This window comes from Notolepis coatsorum (genome assembly GCF_963971535.1).
Source record: "Notolepis coatsorum genome assembly, chromosome: 3".
Lineage (NCBI taxonomy): Eukaryota > Metazoa > Chordata > Actinopteri > Aulopiformes > Paralepididae > Notolepis > Notolepis coatsorum.
Window position 1 is genome coordinate 172,846,760 of NC_140167.1, and position 21,063 is coordinate 172,867,822.

At 41.9% G+C, this 21,063-nt stretch overlaps 1 protein-coding gene across 2 annotated transcripts in view; it reads right to left on the reverse strand.

The window, feature by feature from the left end:
* Positions 1-8,536, reverse strand: part of armc8 (armadillo repeat containing 8) — a 144,058-nt gene extending 135,522 nt beyond the window's left edge. For both annotated transcript variants that reach the window (XM_084310008.1, XM_084310007.1), the window contains exons 1-2: positions 8,414-8,536; positions 6,231-6,307 (exon numbers count right to left, since the gene is read on the reverse strand). In XM_084310008.1, the coding sequence (XP_084166134.1) occupies positions 6,231-6,307; positions 8,414-8,458 (122 nt within the window). In that variant the 5' untranslated portion in view covers positions 8,459-8,536. The remainder of the gene's footprint in view (positions 1-6,230; positions 6,308-8,413) is intronic.
* Positions 8,537-21,063: the final 12,527 nt, after the last annotated feature.

Consider the following 21,063-nt stretch of genomic DNA (forward strand, 5'->3'; position numbering starts at 1 on the left):
AAATCTGTCATTAATTGAGTGACTTTTGGCTCAATTGTGCGTGTTAACGTTGACATGAAAAAAAAAGTAAAAAAAATAAAAGAAAAAAAAATATATTTTTTTTATTTTTTTTTTATTATCATGTAATCTTTGGCGGGCCGGTCAGAATCATCCCGCGGGCCGGATCTGGCCCGCGGGCCGCCAGTTGAATAGCCCTGCACTACATCATCATGTAAACAAGCAGGTACACAGACCCTACATCATCATGTAAACAAGCAGGTACAGACACTACATCATCATGTAAACAAGCAGGTACACAGACGCTACATCATCATGTAAACAAGCAGGTACAGACGCTACATCATCATGTAAACAAGCAGGTACAGACACTACATAATCATGTAAACAAGCAGGTACACAGACGCTACATCATCATGTAAACAAGCAGGTACAGACGCTACATCATCATGTAAACAAGCAGGTACACAGACATTACATCATCATGTAAACAAGCAGGTACAGACACTACATCATCATGTAAACAAGCAGGTACAGACACTACATCATCATGTAAACAAGCAGGTACACAGACACTACATCATCATGTAAACAAGCAGGTACAGACGCTACATCATGTAAACAAGCAGGTACACAGACACTACATCATCATGTAAACAAGCAGGTACACAGACGCTACATCATCATGTAAAGAAGCAGGTACACAGACACTACATCATCATGTAAACAAGCAGGTACAGACACTACATCATCATGTAAACAAGCAGGTACACAGACACTACATCATGTAAACAAGCAGGTACAGACACTACATCATCATGTAAACAAGCAGGTACAGACGCTACATCATGTAAACAAGCAGGTACAGACACTACATCATCATGTAAACAAGCCGCTACACCGACATTACATCATCATGTAAACAAGCAGGTACAGACACTACATCATCATGTAAACAAGCAGGTACACAGACACTAGGGCTGGGCGATAAAACGATAACTATCGCGATAAATTATTTCCTCGAAATAAACATGAAACGTGGTCGCAAAGTTTCGATATATCGATTTTCCAAGCTTGGATATAAGCACACGCACTAACAACCAATCAGTGAAGGAGATGGCCGACAGCGGAAGGAGACCCGGAATCTAGGACTCCAGTAGTCAACAGGCTGGCTAGGATAATTAGCTTGCACGGCGCTATTTTACAGTTTACCTGCCGAGTTGGTGTGTGTTTTGAATTCTGAGGGTAACTGGTATAGTAGTGTGGGGTATACGGTGGACGTCGTTGCAATGTATTGGGGCGGAACAGAGTATTTTCTGATCATATTTAGTACATTGTCATGGAATACACCGCTTGGGGAAACGAGGCTGGCTAGGATATTTAGCTTGCACGGCGCTATTTTACAGTTTACCTGCCGAGTTGGTGTGTGTTTTGAATTCTGAGGGTAACTGTTATAGTAGTGTGGGGTATACGGTGGACGTCGTTGCAATGTATTGGGGCGGAACAGAGTATTTTATGGTCATATTTAGTACATTGTCATGAGATACTCCGCTTGCTATGGCTAACTGCTAACGTGCGCGGACTGATGACGACATCAACTCGACTCTCGAGACATTCGCAGCAGCAAAACAAGTCTATTAACACTTTGACTGCCGGAAAACGCTTAAAAGCGTCATTCCCGGCCATGCTCAAGTTGCCGGAGGACGCTTTACAGCGTCCTTATATCAATATTTCAAAAATCTGCGATCGGATTCATATTTCCCCTCCGCTGGCCTGAGATCCACCAGGAGGACCCACTGAGCTCTCTGGCGGTTCAGGAGCGCCATCTGGTGGCCGATCGGCGCAATCGCCAAACAGGAAGTGCTATGGAGGTTGTGCTGGTCGGCCGTATTACTTCCGGGACTCGATCTCGACACAATACATAGCGATCGATTGCCAATAACTCGATAAACAACATGATTTGGACGTATATACCATTATACAAGCTGGAAATGGACCGGGTAAATCTACATCCCATAATGATAAAATTTCTACTCTACGATGATCGCCCAACGGCGCGCGGAGACTGGGGTGAGTTTTAGCGTGTAAAATTACCGTCTTCGATACTAACTGCTATGATCAACATTTGACCCACATTAGATGATTGGTATAACTCTGCCCACGGAATTATAAACGCCCCCTAGCCCATCCGGTCAACATCAGATGATGTGTAGTAACTTCTAGAAGTACATCTAGTTGGAATTTTTTATATCGCGCTGATTGCCATAAAACTGTATTGCATCATCAATATAATGCATTTGGGGCTATAGATCACGTTCTGGAGAAAGCTGCAGAAAGAGATGAAAACATACTTATACATTAGACCATACTTTACTATGAATATGTGAATGAAAAAGTTTAACGTTGCTACACAATGAACAATACATATAGGACTTTGAATGGGCCCTAATAATGGCAATGTAGCAATAGAATTTAAAAAGTTATAGCCATGCAAAGAAGGGGTACTTCTCCATAGACAAATAGAGCCGGCAACCTATGGTATATCATGAATTTAACCCATGGCAACCAAAGTGTTAATAGCCCGTCCATCGGCGCCGGGCATAAAAAGTTTATTAAACTTGACAGACATTATATCGACGATAATTATCGATATCGAGTTATATGAAAATAATTTTATAATTTTATCGCGATAACGTTTTTGGCCATATCGCCCAGCCCTAACAGACACTACATCTACATCATCATGTAAACAAGCAGGTACACCGACATTACATCATCATGTAAACAAGCAGGTACACAGACACTACATCATCATGTAAACAAGCAGGTACACAGACACTACATCATCATGTAAACAAGCAGGCCCACAGACACTACATCATCATGTAAACAAGCAGGTACACAGACATTACATCATCATGTAAACAAGCAGGTACACAGACACTACATCATCATGTAAACAAGCAGGCCCACAGACACTACTACATCATCATGTAAACAAGCAGATACAGACACTACATCATCATGTAAACAAGCAGGTACAGACGCTACATCATTATGTAAACAAGCAGGTACACAGACACTACATCATCATGTAAACAAGCAGGTACAGACACTATATCATCGTGTAAACAAGCAGGTACACAGACTAGGGCTGCAACGATTAGTCGACATAATCGCCGACGTCGATTATAAAAAATCGTCGACGAGAAATTGTTGCGTCGATTAGTCATTAAAAAAAAAAAAAAAAAAAAAAACAAAAAAAAAAATTTTGCACTACCTATCTTTGTGAAAGTGGCTTCTCAGGGTTCCAGACAACATCATAACATGATGATCCCATAGCAAATTTTGGACATTGAAAACATTGTTCCCCTGCAGGAGATGATGATCAGACTAGACACACAATACATTACACACGCACTCCTCTCACTCACACACAGCGATCAGAGTAAGACACACACACATACACACTCCTCTCACTCACACACAGCGATCAGAGTAAGACACACACACATACACACTCCTCTCACTCACACACAGCGATCAGAGTAAGACACACACACATTCACACTCCTCTCTCTCACACACAGCGATCAGAGTAAGACACACACACATTCACACTCCTCTCACTCACACACAGCGATCAGAGTAAGACACACACACATACACAAATTACACAGTACACACCTCTCACTCACACAGCGATCAGAGTAAGACACACACAAATTACACAGTACACACACTCCTCTCACTCACACAGCGATCAGAGTAAGACACACACACATACACACATACACACACGGACTCCTCTCACACACAGCAAACAAAAGACCTAGAAGTCTGTCTGATCTGAACCCTTACAGCTGTTCCACGTCACCCTCCTGGTCCTGGACCAAGTTACAGCCCCATCAGCCGCGGTGCTGGGGGCAGATGCTGCTAGTTATTTCTTTTTTATTATTATCTTTTTAGTTATTTAAAGTACACTTCCACTTTAATTTGTATTATTTAATTTATTTATCTTGTTATGAGTGATTGCTGTATTGTTCTTCAAATACATTTTCATTTAAAGTGGCTTAAGATCCAAATTCAAATGTTTCATGAGTAGGGTTGGGCACCGAAAACCGGTTCTAATAGGAACCGGTTCCTAACTTCCGGTTCTGGAACCGGAAGTAACATATTTGAATTTCGATTCTAAATTTCGATTTTATTTTTTTTTTTTTATATATTTTTTTTTTATTATTGCAAAACAAAAATTATTAAAAGTCAGTACTCAACACACAATGCATAATGAAACTTTCAGTAAAGGTGGTTAAAATATATGCAAGTACAGAAACAAGATAAAACAAAAATAGTCTATAATAACATTTTAACCGTATACAGTGTATATCCAGCGAAATTACAATTATATAAATGTTAGTATATAATATACCCCTAATACCTATTTTCTAAAACCCTACACACATATGCTCCAGCTCGAACCCCCCCCTCCCGGACCCCCTCTTGGATAGTACCTCCATTATCCCTCACTCCTAACCAGACACTACCATTATAAGCTAGCTTTTATTCTCTCCACCACTTCTAACCACATTGACATTTTGGATTCATTGAGACCCAGAATTCTTGCTGTAGATATTTCTTGATATATCACATCGAGATATGTAAGAAACCACACTTTTCGGCACATTTTTTCCCGGTTGAAACCAACGTGATGCGATCAGTTTTTTAGCTACTGTGATACCCGATAAAACCAATCTCTTTAGTTGTGGATTCACTGCAAACTCAAAAACATCATTCAATAGTAATACCGAGGGGTGTACAGGTATATTCCAAGATACGAGTATTGATAATTGTTGGGACACATCTTTCCAGAATGCCTTAACTGGTGGGCAGTCCCAATACATGTGCATAAATGTTCCTTCGTCCCCATTTGTACATTGGGAGCATTTGGAGTCTTGTTTAAGCCCCATTTTGCACAGCCTTATAGGAGTCAAGTATGTCCTGTGAATATAGTTCAATTTCGATTCTAAATTTCGATTTTTTTTTTTTTTTTTTTTGGTACCCTAGTTACAGTACAGCAACCAAATTAAACTGTATCAAGTCAACTGAAAATGTGAATAGTATGATTTTCTTTTTGAAAAAAAAAATAAAATAAAAATCTCCTTCGAAATAAGCTGTGACCTGTTTTGACCTGCACCTCAAAGAATCGGAATCGAGAATCGTTTAGAACAGGAATCGATATGGAGAATCGGAATCGGAACCGGAATCGTTCAAATCCAAACGATGCCCAACCCTATTCATGAGTCATTATTTTAATTTGCTATGGGATCATCATGTTATGATGTTGTTGTTTGGTCCTGACAAGAGTCTCAAAGTCTGGGGTGATGGTAGACAAGCAACTCTGAGGTCATGCTCAATGTCCAATCTGTTCCTCTGCTCTGTCTTCAGCTGGACCAGAGCTGAGAAGCCACTTTCACAAAGATAGGTAGTTTATTAAAAAAAAAAAAAAAAAAAAATATATATATATATATATATATATATATCCTTTTTTTTTTTTTTTTTTTTTTGTTTACATTGGTTTTCGATTAGTCGACTAATCGAAAAAATAATCGACAGATTAGTCGACTACCAAATTAGTCATTAGTTGCAGCCCTAACACAGACACTACATCATCATGTAAACAAGCAGGTACACAGACACTACATCATCATGTAAACAAGCAGGTACAGACGCTACATCATGTAATCAAGCAGGTACACAGACACTACATCATCATGTAAACAAGCAGGTACACAGACACTACATCATCATGTAAACAAGCAGGTACAGACACTACATCATCATGTAAACAAGCAGATACAGACGCTACATCATCATGTAAGCAAGCAGGTACAGACACTACATCATCATGTAAACAAGCAGGTACAGATGCTACATCATCATGTAAACAAGCAGGTACACAGACACTACATCATCATGTAAACAAGCAGGCGCAGACGCTACATCATCATGTAAACAAGCAGGCCCAGACGCTACATCATCATGTAAACAAGCAGGCCCAGACGCTACATCATCATGTAAACAAGCAGGTACACAGACACTACATCCTCATGTAAACAAGCAGGTACACAGACACTACATCCTCATGTAAACAAGCAGGCCCACAGACACTACATCCTCATGTAAACAAGCAGGCCCACAGACACTACATCCTCATGTAAACACCATTAACTTACATGACTCCCTGCAGCACTTTCTGTGGGTCGGGGTCGAACAAGCGGTCAACATAGTGGCGACTGGTGGCAGTGACCTCCTGTATTGGAAGGAGATACAACACAGCGTAAACAAACAGTGACTTAACATAGCTTACCTAGTAGCTACAAGCCAGTAACGCTGCACCTAGGCTTGTCACTTGCAAAACACACACACACACACCATGATGGTGACTCTTGAAAAGTCGTCACATGGCACGGGGTAACTGTATGTATGTCACCTGATGTTCATATCATCAGCAGTATCCTATCCGGAACGTTCCTCATAGTCACTGACACGGATGAGCAAACGTTTGGTTGAATGCTCTCAACCTGCTAGCTGTTGTTGTTAGCCTCTGGTGCTGGACTGCAATGGCTTGGTAAATTGTTTAGTTTACATGCCAAGTGAGAGTTTACATGCTGCTGCAAGGACATCAGGGGAATCTGGGAAGATGTGTGGGTTAAAATCTATCAATACAACATTGGCCGTTGCAATTTGATATATCTCAACACCTAGTGCCCGGCATAGTTGAAGTCTTGGGTACATGGGTGAATACCTATTATTGTGAAAAGATAAACGCAAGATACCTACCGGCTACCGGTACTATTAACCCTTTCAGATGTAAGTTTTTCTCTCACAATTCTATCTTTGAACTCTAGAACAATTTTACTAGTATACACTTTGCTACTAAGGAATCTACCCTACTGTAACTACCTACCTACTACTATGCTAATATGTCTATACTACTATGCACTCACGACCGTAGCACACAATCAACACTGTTTGACGAACAATCTTACTGACCCTTAGCTGCCAGAGTTGTACCCTTCCTGCTGACTTGTTGTACATAACTTGTAAATCGCTTTGGATAAAAGCATCAGCCAAATGTAAATGTAAAAGGTAGAACTCCATCCTTTCAATGACCTGTAGGCATTATGTTCACTTCTCATAATTCTATGTAGCATGTGAGATGATACAAAACATCACTGTTAGAGCAGCATAACGACGTGGGGGCGTTTCCTCTACTAGACTTGAGGATGCTTGCCTTGACACTTGGGATGCTTAACTTTGAAAACATACAAACTGAAGTGATTTTTTTAATTACATTTTTAATTGTTCCAGACTTGTCTTCCTACTGTTCAACTCTTGGCAAACGTCTCAACTGTGTTCACTGTTGACTACTACTCACTAGCCAGCTAATTTCTTAACTAACGCTGTAAGGATCATGCTATTCTATAACAACCTGGCGTTAGCATACATCAGCTAACGTTAGTGAAGCTATTATTAGCTACAACGGGGGCACTTTATGGGGAAGCTATCATCATTAAACTGTCATTAGTCCGAATTAACTGGATCTAAGGCATCACTGTAACTTGTTTTTCACAGTATACCCCGTTTAACGTGGTTGATTATGTTGAAAACGAGCCAGTGACTTCACGTTCATTGAAAGCTGGCTAGCTGCTAACTCATTCCGGGTGACACTGACAGCTATGGGGTACGTTTGTTTTGTTTACCAAAGTCCACCGAGCGCGTAGAGTCGTCACAGTACCCCATTGCGCCTGCGCGCACATTCCAGACGCAACAACAGACCCGCAACACTTCCTGTATTCTAAGCTCGTGGGTGGGAGAGAGCGGGGAGCGGTGGGGATACAAATGAATGAGTGTTGATTAGAGCCTTGACGTAAGTGGTTGTAGCTACGTCACAAGGCTCTAATCAATTAACCCTAACTCTAAGCATAACCACTTCGAAGCAGAGAATATTATTATGTACAAGGCGGAAAAGACCCTTCGGAGCGAAACCAATCAGAGAGGGTCTTCGATGTACAGGGGCTAGCCAATCAGAGAGCGTCTTCGCAAACAAAGGCTATGGGGGAAAAAATCACGCTCCATGTAACGCGGAAGTGCAGCCAGAAATGCCCCGCCCGTCTGGTAAACCCCGAGAAACAAAAATAAGTGCCCAATGACAGCTAACGTAGAGGACCGCCCTTGCGCTACATGTTGCAAAGCCCTGACTAGCTCGAAAGCTAACAAGCAACTTGGAGCGGTTCACTGACTTAGCCTATTGCTAGCTGCATGCGACACACCGAAGCAGAATCCCCGTTCAATGTCAGAGTGAATGCACTGGCGTTCTTAAGAATACATAGCAAAGTATGGGTTTGACACTCACAGACAGCACGCTGATGCGGAGCGGGGCCTCCAACAAACACGCCATCTCTCTTCCCCCGATCGAGCGCCCCAATCGGAGCTGCACTTTCCAGACACTCCGCCCCCCAGAGCAGCTGTGAGTGGATTAAAAAAAAAAAAAAAAAAAAAGTAAATATAGCGATAGCTAAATCACCACCCAACCCTTAAAGTCACAATGAAATGGCATTTTAGAGCCATCGAGCTCGTTACGCATTTCCGAGTGAAACGGGATAGACAGGCGGGACCTGGTATCAGGAAGGATTTGATTTGATCATTGGAAAGTGGGCGTGACGTTACCATAACAATGCTGGACGCTACACATCAGCGAGCTAACCCCCCACTTTGCTACTGGTCCTCTGTTGAATGTGTGATATCATGTGTATGAACAGACAGAAACACCAAAGAAGCCCCCGGCACACACACAAAGTGCACACACACAAAACTGCACAGTGCACACACACAAAACTGCAGTGCACTGCATACACACAAAACTGCACAGTGCACACACACAAAACTGCACAGTGCACACACAAAACCAGTGCACACACAAAACTGCAGTGCACACACACAAAACTGCACAGTGCACACACACAAAACTGCACAGTGCACACAAAACTGCACAGTGCACACACACAAAACTGCACAGTGCACACACACAAAACTGCAGGGGAGCTGTTGGCTGGTCAAGACAAAATCGACCCTTTTCCCCCAACGTTATTTGAATGACATTGTCAGGAATTCATTGCATGATGAGAGACGTGACCAACACATCACCATGGTAAGTCAAAGCTACCGCTTTCGCTGGGAGGCTTCATTGTTTAGCTACTTATCAATGTGTGCTTCGGAGTTCAGACTAGAAGACCGTGCAGACTAGACGGGTGAGCCAAAGCATGATTGATTGATTGATTGAAAACTTAACAGATTGCAGAATGGGTACAGTACGGCTCAATACACACAATTGTTAAGGGGATGCAAGACCGACGGCTTCTCAGTTACAGTGGGTGACAATATTGTCACAAGGAAAGACGAAATTACCTACCTGGGTTCCATCCTAGAGGCAAATCTTTCCTGTGACAAAATGGCATCCAATGTAATAAAAAAAAGTCAACCAACGAACTAGATTCTTGTACCGGATCTCCTCTCTGGTAAACAAGAATACCCTGAAGACTCTGGCAGGAGCACTCATTCAAGGGTACTATGACTATGCGTGCACCTCATGGTACCAAAGCACCTCAAAGGCGCTTAAAACAAAATTACAAACATCACAAAACAAACTGGTCAGACTACTACTTGACCTGAACCCCAGAACCCACCTCACCCCTGCCCACTTTGACAACCTAGGATGGCTTAGAGTAGACGACAGAGTACAGCAACTTGCAATGGGCCTGGTCTACAAGATACACTATACGACCGGGGTACCCATGTACATGTCAAAATACTTCCCAAAGGTCAGTGAATACCACAACCACTACACCAGAGGAAGCTCAACAAATCATGTAAAACCCAGATTCGACTCAAACAAGGGACTAAACACGTTTCGCAATTATGCCACAACAATGTGGAACGCCCTACCCAAAGCTGTAAAGAAATGTGAATCACTACCCACATTCAAAACCGCTCTTAAAGAGCACCTACGGCAGGCTGCAATTCGAAACTGGCCACCGTAAATGCCCAAAACCCCCACCACCTCCTAATAGACAGTCTCTTCCCCACCGCATGTATATATTCCCTCCCCGCCGTATGTATATTTCTCTCCCACCCACCCACCCCCTCCTAATGTACAGTCCCCTCCCCATCATATATACTCTGTCAGGATCTAGGGGTAACAGTACTGTATATTTGAATACCGTTTATGTCACAAATGTATCAGTACTAAATACCTATATGTCCCTATGCCATAAATGTCATGTATGTTGTATGTCATAAATGTCTATATGAATTGAAAATGGGGGACCCTGATGGAAACAAGACAAACGTCTTTCTCAGGTCTGCATCCCCTTAACAATTGTATGTATTGAGCCGTACTGTATTGTACCCATTCTGCAATCTGTTAAATAAAGTTTTCATTCATTCATTCATTCATTCATGTAGACCAGAGAAAGACTTTCGTCTTGTTTACATCAGGGTCCCCCATTTTCAATTCATGCATGCTAGGTTTAAGGTTAGCCTTCGTTCAATTAAGTACAGACCTCACCGGACGAATCCTGACCTTGTATGAAGTAACGTTAAATGGAGTTTCAGCGAATAATTGGTTACAAGAAGGCTGAGCAGTTTTGTGTTTCTAGGTGGAATATTTAGGCTGCTATAGAACAAAGGATATGGAGAGGGCTTCAGCGTTCTTATTTTGTTTCAGGTAGGTGCTCTTTGGATTAAATCCGGGGTAGGATTCGCTTATATAAGAAAGGTTGAGATCCAAGGCAGCTCTACAGTTTTTAAAAAGCCTTTAGCTTACATTATTTAGAAAAATCTTTTAAAAGTCCAACATGTTTTGGCCTACATGGCCTTCTTCAGGGTGTTGCTGTGACAAAAACAATACTGTGACTAAATAGAGGAAAAAAGGAAAAAACACAACTCAGGGAGACACTAATTACAATGGGGGACAGCTGGTCCCAATTAAATGATGGCAAAGCAACATTCTCAACTTGAGTTGAAGTAAATATACAATAATACTAAATAGAAAAACAAATTTGTATATTATATAAGTATATATACACACACGCTCAAAATATTATAACAACATAAAGAAATGAGTCAAAAATAGAATAGATCAATAATAATATAAACAATTACCAACAATTATCAAAAAACAATAATCAAAAAACAATTATCAAAAAACAACAATGTAAGAGCATTGAGTAATGCATGACAAAGAATAATAATACTATAATGTAATCTACTTAGCCTATAAAAGTGACAGTATGTCCGTAGAGTCATTTAAACCTGTAAATAGGTGGCCTGTAGTCTATCAAAATACAATAAATAACAATGTATAAATACAATAAATAAATAAAGTGATCTACTGGCCTATAAAAATCTATGTCTATGGAATCATTTAAACCTGGGAGTGAGGTGGCCTGTAGTCTATCGATCCAGCGACTTTCTTTCTGGTTTAGAATTCTTTGTCTATTACCTCCTCTAGACGTGAGTGGAACACTGTCAATTCCGATAGCTGTAAATAAAGCAGAGGTACTATGGTGAACTTCATGAATATGTTTAGCCATTGCATAATCCATGTTGTTAGTTTTAATAGCATATTTATGATCTGCCAGTCGATCAAGTAGACGGCGTTTCGTACGACCAACATAAAAAGAGTCACATTTGGAACAAGACAGTATATAAATAACATGTGTCGTTTGACAATTAATAAAGCTGTTAGAAGTATATGTCTGTTTTGTAACTGGGTGGGTAAAAGCTTTTGATCTTATCACCACATCACATTGTTTGCAGTGACCACATCTATACGTTCCTATAGGAGGCTTAGGTAGCCATGTAGATTTGACATCTGCCTGTAGATGGCTTCGTACTAATTTATCTCCGAGATTGGGAGCTCTCCTAAAAGTACAGAGGGGCGGGTCAGGGAAAATGTTAGACAGGGACTCATCACATTGGATCAAGCTCCAATTCTTTTTAATTATATTGCGAACAGCAAGGGCTTTAGTACTATAAGTGGTAGAGAAAAACACCCTATCGGTTTTCTCTTTCAGTGTCTTTCTTTTTAAGAGGGAGTCGCGAGTAGTGTCTCCCTGAGTTGTGTGTTTTTTCCTTTTTTCCTCTATTTAGTCACAGTATTGTTTTTGTCACAGCAACACCCTGAATAAGGCCATGTAGGCCGAAACATGTTGGACTTTTAAAAGATTTTTCTAAATAATGTAAGCTACTTATTAAAGGCCTTTTAAAAACTGTAGAGCTGCCTTGGATCTCAACCTTTCTTATTTAGGCTGCTATGTTGGGGAAATGGTCAGTGGTCAGATAGATAGCAAAACATTTATTTAGCCTATCCGAAAGTAACAGGCGCCACTTGGCTGCCAATGCGACCAGGCTCCGACAGACAGACAGGTGTCATAAGATATCTCACATTTCTCGAGTGAAATAGCTTCAGGTGGTGGTGATATTCCGCCGTTACTTCCGTTCCGTCTATTACGTGTTACAGCACTTTAGTTCCTACTTGGGTAGATGCTTTCAGTGTCCTAACAATAATAATAATAATAACTTTATTTATATAGCACTTTTCATACAAGATGCAGCCCAAAGTGCTTCACATTACATGATAAAAGAAAGATAAAACTATAAATAATAACAGATTAAAAAAAAGGACAGGAGAGACACCATGACACCCAAGGGCCAAAGCTGAGAGGATGCCTTTGGGCCGAATAGGCCACTAGTGCATCCGAAGGAAACCATGAAAATTGGGAATTGGAACGTACGAACACTGTACAGGAGCGGCAACATTGCCATAGTAGCAAGAGAGATGACAACCAGAGGAATCGACATCATAGGAATCAGCTAAACACACTGGACGGGGCAAGGAAAAGTGGAGCTTGCAACCGGAGAATCCATAAATTACTCAGGAAGAGATGATGACAACCACAGACAAGGGGTGGGCATAGTGATGTCTAAAAAAGCAGCAAGAGCACTGATAGATTGGACACCAGTCAGTGAAAGGATCATTCAAGCTAGGTACCATTCCCAACACATCAAGCTCACAGTTGTCCACATCTATGCACCCACAGAAGATGCAGAGGATCAAGTAAAAAATGAGTTCTACAGGAGACTGCAAGACGTCCTAGACAGCAGGAACATACACGACATGCTGATAATCACCGGGGATCTGAACGTCAAAGTGGGAATTGAAAACCAGGGCTACGAAAGAGTGATGGGCAAGCACGGGATCGGAAAGCGTAACGAAGAAAGACTGTATGAAATGTCTGACATGAACGAGCTAGTTTATAAGTTTATACGTTTATTTGGATCCCCATTAGCCACAGCAGTGCTGGGGCTATTCTTCCTGGGGTCCATAACACATAAAATACAGTTACAGACTTATACACTCACAACATTTACATGTCATACAGACAATTAAAACAACAATAAAAACCCTAATCAAATTCATAATACAATACAACAATATATACGCCTTATGAATTCATAATACAATACAATAATACCTACTCATAATTAATTCATAATACAATACAGCATAATATACTATTTAGCTTTTACATACATTATCTATGTCCATATCAGCCAATTATACAATATTTTAATAATATATCCCTATCAGACACATGCCTTTTCATCCATATATACCTATCTCTTTATCAGACACATACATTTTCATTTACGTACACACTATCTATTAGGGAATGTCAATTTCTTTGGTTGAAAATGTTGTTTTACCACGATTTTGAAACGACATTTACTATTCTCCTGCTTAACATGTCTGGGAAGAGAGTTCCATTCCTGCATACCACGGAACATGACAGTTCGCTTCATTGCATTCGACCTCACTTTTGGAAGTGTAAAACCTTGTGCAGAAGCATGTCTGGTGGAATGGTTGTGTCTGTCAAGACTTATAGATAAATTGTTATATAGAATTGAGGGGATCTTTGTAACAAGAATATTCCTAGTGAATACAAGGAGTGAGCAGAGTAATTTATGTTTGACAAGTAACCAAGTTAAACAACTGTGCATCGCTGCAACATTAGTTCTGTACTCACAGCGAAGCGCTATACGTGCTGCTTTGTTTTGTACCATTTGTAATTTTTTCAGTTTATTCGTCGTTACATTCGACCATACTGCAGGACAATAGTCAAGATTTGACAAAACCAGAGCTTGAATGACCTGTTTGATAGAATTTAGTGGTAACAAATGAGCACATCTTTTAACAACAGAAATCCCTCTTCCCATTTTCACTACTATATTGTTTATATGGTGTGACCATGACAATTTAATGTCTAATGTTACCCCTAGGAGTTTAGTCTCCTGGACTTGATTAATTACCACATCACTTATCAAAAGTTTCAAGACTGGGTTCGTTCTTAGAGTATGGTTTGAACCGAAAATGATGCTACTTGTCTTTGATATGTTTAGATCTAGTTTGTTATTCTTTATCCATTCCATCACTGATTGCAACTCTGCCTTTAGGACCGTATTTAATTCATTGGCTGTTGAGGCTGATGTGTAAATCGTTGAATCATCCGCATCCATAGAAATATATGACTTATTTATGACAAGAGGCATGTCATTTGTAAATATGGTGTAGAGCAAAGGCCCAAGGCAACTTCCTTGGGGTATTCCACACCTTACCGTTTTAACGTCTGAGTAACTCCCATTAAAAAAAACGATTTGTTTCCGGTTTGCTAAATAAGTTTGCATCCAAGATAGTGCAGATGAGGAGAAACCGTAACATTCAAGTTTTTTAAGTAAGAATTTGTGATCTATGATGTCGAATGCTGCAGTAAAATCAAGCAAGACAGCTCCAACCATTTTCTTTTTATCCATCTCTTTCAGCCAATCATCCGTCATTTGGGTTAAAGCAGTCGCTGTTGAATGTCCTTCACGATATGCATGTTGAAAATCAGTGGTCAATGTGTTAAAAGAAAAGTAGCATTTAATCTGTTCACTTACTATTCTTTCCATCAGTTTACTTAAAACTGGCAGTAAACTTATGGGACGACTATTAGATCCTGAGAATGGCAATTTCAAAATTTTTGGCAGTGGTATTACTTTGGCAGTTTTCCACTGTTGCGGATACATTACTAGTCATTACTGGAACACTATTCCCACATAAGAATATACACAAGGCCACGTGGGTATCCCGGACGGGAAGACCAAGAACCAGATAGACCATGTGCTAATTAACAAATGATTCAGGAACTCAGTGAAAGACACGAGTATGCAGATCTGCAGACATTGGAAGCAACCACTACCTCGTGTGCACAACGGTCAAGTTAAGACGAAGCAGAAGGAAAAGAAAAGCACCAGAGTCAAGTACAACGCAAATAAGCTGAAAGATGAAGCCATCCTGAAGACTTTTACCATCAACCTGAGAAACAGGTTTCAGGTGCTGGAAGATGAAGGGCGAGGAATAGAAGACAATGAAGAGGTGGAGCGTGACTCTCAGGTTCTGGAGAAAGCCTACACAGAAGTCGCTGAAGCAATCCTGGGTAGACCACGGAAGAATAAGAAGCCATGGACCAGTAAAAAATCATGGAACCTTGTAGACCAGCGGGAAACAATAAACAAGAGAATCCTTGGCACACACTCACAAAGAATCAAGAAACAGCTCAAAGCAAAGTACACAGAGAAAGATAGAGAAACAAAGAGAAGTATAAAGACAGACAAAAAGAAATGGATGGAGAACATTGCAAGTGAAGCAGAAGAAGCTGCAAGGAAACAACAAATGAAGACACTGTACGGTCTTACGAAGGCACTGTGCAACGAGAGACCTAGACAGAGCACAGCAGTGCTGGACAAGAATGGCAACCTCATCAGCGGAAAAATGCAGTGCAGGCAAGGTGGACAGAACACTTCAAGGAAGTACTGAATAGGGAACCACCAGAAAACCCAATAACTGATGAGGAAGAATGTGAACTCACTAACATGATTGAAGAGATTCCTGTACATGAACCAACACTAAGTGAAGTAAAGGAAGTTATTAAAGGACTTCAGAATGGGAAAGCACCAGGAATCGACAACATCACAGCCGAGTTATTAAAAGCAGACATCAAGTTTTCAGCAAAGAAGGTACATCAATTGTTGGAAAAAATATGGAGGCAGGAGAAGATCCCGAAGAACTGGAAGAGGGGGCTTATCATCAAACTAGCAAAGAAAGGAAACCTCAAATAATGCAAGAACTCAAGAGGCATCACTGTTCTGAAGGTCCAGATTAACACTGAAAGTCTGCGTTATTATTTTGTATAACTTATATATTGTTTATATATATAAGATATATATCTTCACGTCATCTGTTTTTACGTGCCAGTATTTATCATTCGCCTTTTGTATATGTCCTGTCGTGTATGTTGTCTGTTTACACAACTACATAATCCAATAAACACGGAGATGTTGATAGCGTTGAACCCATGGCTTTAATGACGTACCCCAACCCGGCAGTACACTTATACGACCTGTGCGTAACGTAAGCATGCATGACCAGAGGGGCGTATGTAGACTAACGTTAAGTAGTCCCTGTATTAACTCCATACATTACACATCCTCCCCCTTTAGCTTAACGGTAGGCCTATATATAATAACAAAAAATAAACAAAATAATTATGATATTATGTTTTCAAACATGTCTGAATACACAACAACATGGCCTTTGGGCTACAGATCAAGTCTCTGAGGCGGTTTACGCTGCCTCTCTGGGTAGCGCCTCACTGGCTCGCTTGAGAGCGGGGAACCAGGCTGTGGAGACATCGCAGGTGGTGAGGTATCAGCACTAGAGCTCTCAGTTTCGGACGGAGCTACGGTGGGTGGTGCTGAGTAAACTGGATTGTCTGAGCGAACTGGATTGTCTATTTCCTGCTCAGGTGAGGCCAGGCCAGGTGACACACTGCTCTGTACCTGAGTGTCCAGGATTTGGTCAACATGACGTCTCCATAAATCATCTCCCATGTCCACAGTATACATCAGTGGTCCATCACGTGAAGTGATTGTTCCAGTGTTCCACTTGTCCTTCCGATAATCACGAGCGAGAACCGCCTGTCCTACTTTGAAGCTCCTTGTTGGTTTGTCATTAAGATGTTTGAACTGTTTGTCCTCCACATCACGTCGCACATCTGGTTTGAGAAGGTCCATGTGAGACCTTAGGTTTCTTTTGAGAAACAGCATAGCTGGCGTCTGGTTGGTAGTGGCGTGTGTGGCATTACGATATGCAAAGAGGAATTTGTCGATTTTGTGCTGGATCGGTAGATCTTCATTATCCATCGCTTTGATTGCTTTCTTGAATGTCTGTACAAACCTTTCTGCTAAGCCATTCGTGGCTGGATGGTATGGTGCCGATGTGAAGTGCTTGATTCCATTTTTCTTTACAAACATCTGGAATTCATCCGAAACGAACTGGCGTCCATTATCTGTGCATATCTGTTGTGCTAAACCATTCCTGGCGAACACAGTCCTCAGCACAGAAATGGTCTTCTCAGATGTAGTTGACTTCATTTTTATCACTTCCGGCCATTTTGAATGCGCATCTACAGCGATCAAGAACATCGAGTCTTTGAATGGTCCTGCAAAATCAATGTGTACTCGCTGCCACGGTGATGATGGCCATTCCCATGGATGTAGAGCAGCCTGTGGTGGTGCATTCTGCATCTTCTGACATCCGGGGCAGCTCTTTGCCATGTCCTCAATTTGCTTATCGATTCCTGGCCACCACATATAACTGCGGCCCAGGCTCTTCATCTTTACGGTTCCCAGGTGTCCTTCATGTAATGCTTCTAACACTCTGGAGCGCAGCTTGGACGGAATCACTACTCGTGAACCACACATCAGCGTTCCCTGGCACACTGACAGTTGCTCTCTCCTCGCTGAGAATGCTGGATATATTGAGTTACCGTGTCGTGGCCACCCCTTCACAGTGATGTCATAGATCTGTGACAGTGTGGGGTCGTTGCGTGTCTCTCTTTGGATGAGAGCGTTGGTCACTGGCAGCTGGTTGACGATTGTGGTGTGAAACACCTCTGCTGGGTCGACAGCTGCGGCTGTCTCTGCGGTTTGCAGGGGTAGACGTGACAGTCCGTCAGCATTCCCATGCTGTTTCGTCCCCTTGAACTCGATGTCATACTGATGTGCCCCCAGGAAGAGTGACCACCGCTGCAGCCGCTGCGCCGTCATTATCGGAACGCCTTTCCGGGGATTGAAGATAGATATGAGAGGCTGATGGTCTGTCAGAAGCGTGAACTTTTGACCATACAGGTAGTGGTTAAACTTCTTGACCCCCCATACGAGACTGAGGGCCTCTCTGTCAATTTGAGCGTAGTTGCGCTCAGCTTTAGTTAATGATCTTGAGGCGAAGGCTATTGGCTTCTCTGAGCCATCTGGAAATGTATGTGACAACACCGCTCCAATGCCATAAGGTGAGGCATCACATGCTAATTTAATGGGTAAAGATGGATTGAAGTGAGCAAGCACCTGTTCTGACGTGATGAGACTCTTAGACTCCTGAAAAGCCTTCTTGCAGCTGTCAGTCCACTTCCAGTGTGTTCCTGCCTGCAGCAGTGTGTTCAGAGGGTGCAGCACAGTTGATAGATTGGGTAAAAACTTGTGGTAGTAGTTTACAAGTCCAAGGTAAGAACGGAGCTGAGACACATTCTCTGGTGGTGGTGCTTTAAGCACAGCTTCAATCTTGTCCTGAGATTTGTGTAGGCCGTTCTTGTTGATCACATGTCCGCAGTAGGATATTTCCTTTTTGAAAAACTCACATTTTGGTTGGTTAGCTCGCAGTCCATATTCCCGCAGCCTTGTGAGCACCTGTTCCAGGTTTGATAGATGCTCCTGATCATCCTTGCCGGTAACAAGAATGTCGTCAAGGTAACACTGTGTACCTGGGACTCCTTGTAGTACCTGGTCCATTGTCCTCTGCCAGATAGCTGGGGCTGAAGCTATACCAAACACAAGGCGGTTGTATTGGTAAAGGCCTTTGTGTGTGTTGATAGTCAGATACGGCTTTGATGAATCCTCAACCTCCATCTGCAGGTATGCTTGAGCCAGGTCAATTTTAGTGAAACGTTCCCCTCCTGACAGGGAGGCAAAGATGTCCTCTATACGGGGCAGAGGATACTGTACGGTGTGGAGCACTGCATTTACAGTTACTTTAAAGTCCCCACAAATGCGCACTTTACTTTGACTTCCTGGCTTTGTGTCTATGTTTTTCTTCATTACTGGGACTATGGGCGTTGCCCATTCACTCCACTCCACCTTGGACAGCACTCCTGTCTGTTCCAAGCTTTTCAACTCCGCTTCTACTGCGGGGCGGATTGCATAAGGCACGGGCCGGGCTTTATGAAATTTCGGGCTTGCATTCTCCTCTATCTCAATCTTTGCCTTTATACCTTTTAGTGTTCCCAGTTCCTTCCCGAACACTTCATGTGCCTCTGCGAGTATCCTTGACAGTCTCCCAGACGTGGCGTTCTTCTCATCTCCTGCTGACACACACAAAGATCTAACAGCATGCCAGTCCAGTTAAATTTTTCTGAGCCACTCACGGCCAAACAGCGGAGCACCCCCATTTGGTATAACATACATGTCTAGCTCCTTAGTTTTGTCTTTGTATTTCACTGTGACCCGTATTTTCCCTTTTGGAGCCACACTTTCTCCGGTGTAAGTCTTCAGCAACACCTTTGTAATTTTCAGAGCTATCTGTGGATACAGTCTTTTGTAGTCATTCTCAGAAATTACTGATAAGGCGGAGCCTGTGTCCAACTCCATTTTGAGTCTCGCTCCTGCCACTTCTGGAGTGATCCATATTATTTTCTGTGCATTTGTCTCTTTCATGCGATGCAGCTCTAGACATCCTAAGTCACTGCTCTCTGCATCACTTTCATGTTCATCTGAACTCTCTTCAGTCACTCTATGCAGCTTTTTGTATTTCCCTTTGGGTGCTGCTTTCCTGCCACCTTGTGTTTTGTCAGAGTACTGTTTTTTCTCTGATTTGCACACTCTCTCAATGTGGCCTTGCTTTTGACATTTTCTACACTCTTTGTCTTTGAACCAACATTCATCTGGATCGTGTGATGTCTTGCCACAACGATAACATTGCTTTCCTGGTTTCAGTGACATTTTATTGGTTTCATACTCTAACCCCTTTTGTTGTATTTCTGATGCTCCCCTTGCTGCAGTTTCCATAGATATTGCTATGTTGAGCGCCTTCTTATAATCAAGGTCTTTCTCTGACAGTAGTTTCCTTTGTGTGGCTTCATTATGCATACCACAAACTAGTCTGTCCCTCAACGCATCATTTAGGCCTAGTCTGAAATCACAGTGTTCTGACAATCTGCGTAGCACGGCAACATATTCAGATATGCTTTCCCCTTTGTCCTGATTTCGCTTGTGAAATTTGAATCTCTCGGCAATTACCAATGGTTTGGGGCTCAAGTGGTTTTGAAGAGTATCCTGAATTTCTTTGAATGTCATCTCCGCGGGCTTCACAGGTGCTAGCAAATTGCGCAGCAGTCCGTAAGTCTTTGCGCCCATCACACTCAACAGAACAACAGCTTTTTGTTCATCGCCGATAAGATTCGCCTGGCAATAAAGCTCCACTCTTTCAACATAACATGTCCAGTCTTCAATACTGCTATCAAATGCAGCCAAAGTGCCAATCAACGACATCTTCTTATCCATTCAGTCCAAGATTACGCCTGTCAAACTTTTCCACCCGACTCACGTGAACCTCAAGTTATTCTTTCTCCGACTGGTGGCATCCTCCGGTGGTTCCATGAACGAAAAAAACGTAGGTAACGTAGGCTTTCAATCTCGTCGCCAATTTGTCGTGTATGTTGTCTGTTTACACAACTACATAATCCAATAAACACGGAGATGTTGATAGCGTTGAACCCATGGCTTTAATGACGTACCCCAACCCGGCAGTACACTTATACGACCTGTGCGTAACGTAAGCACGCATGACCAGAG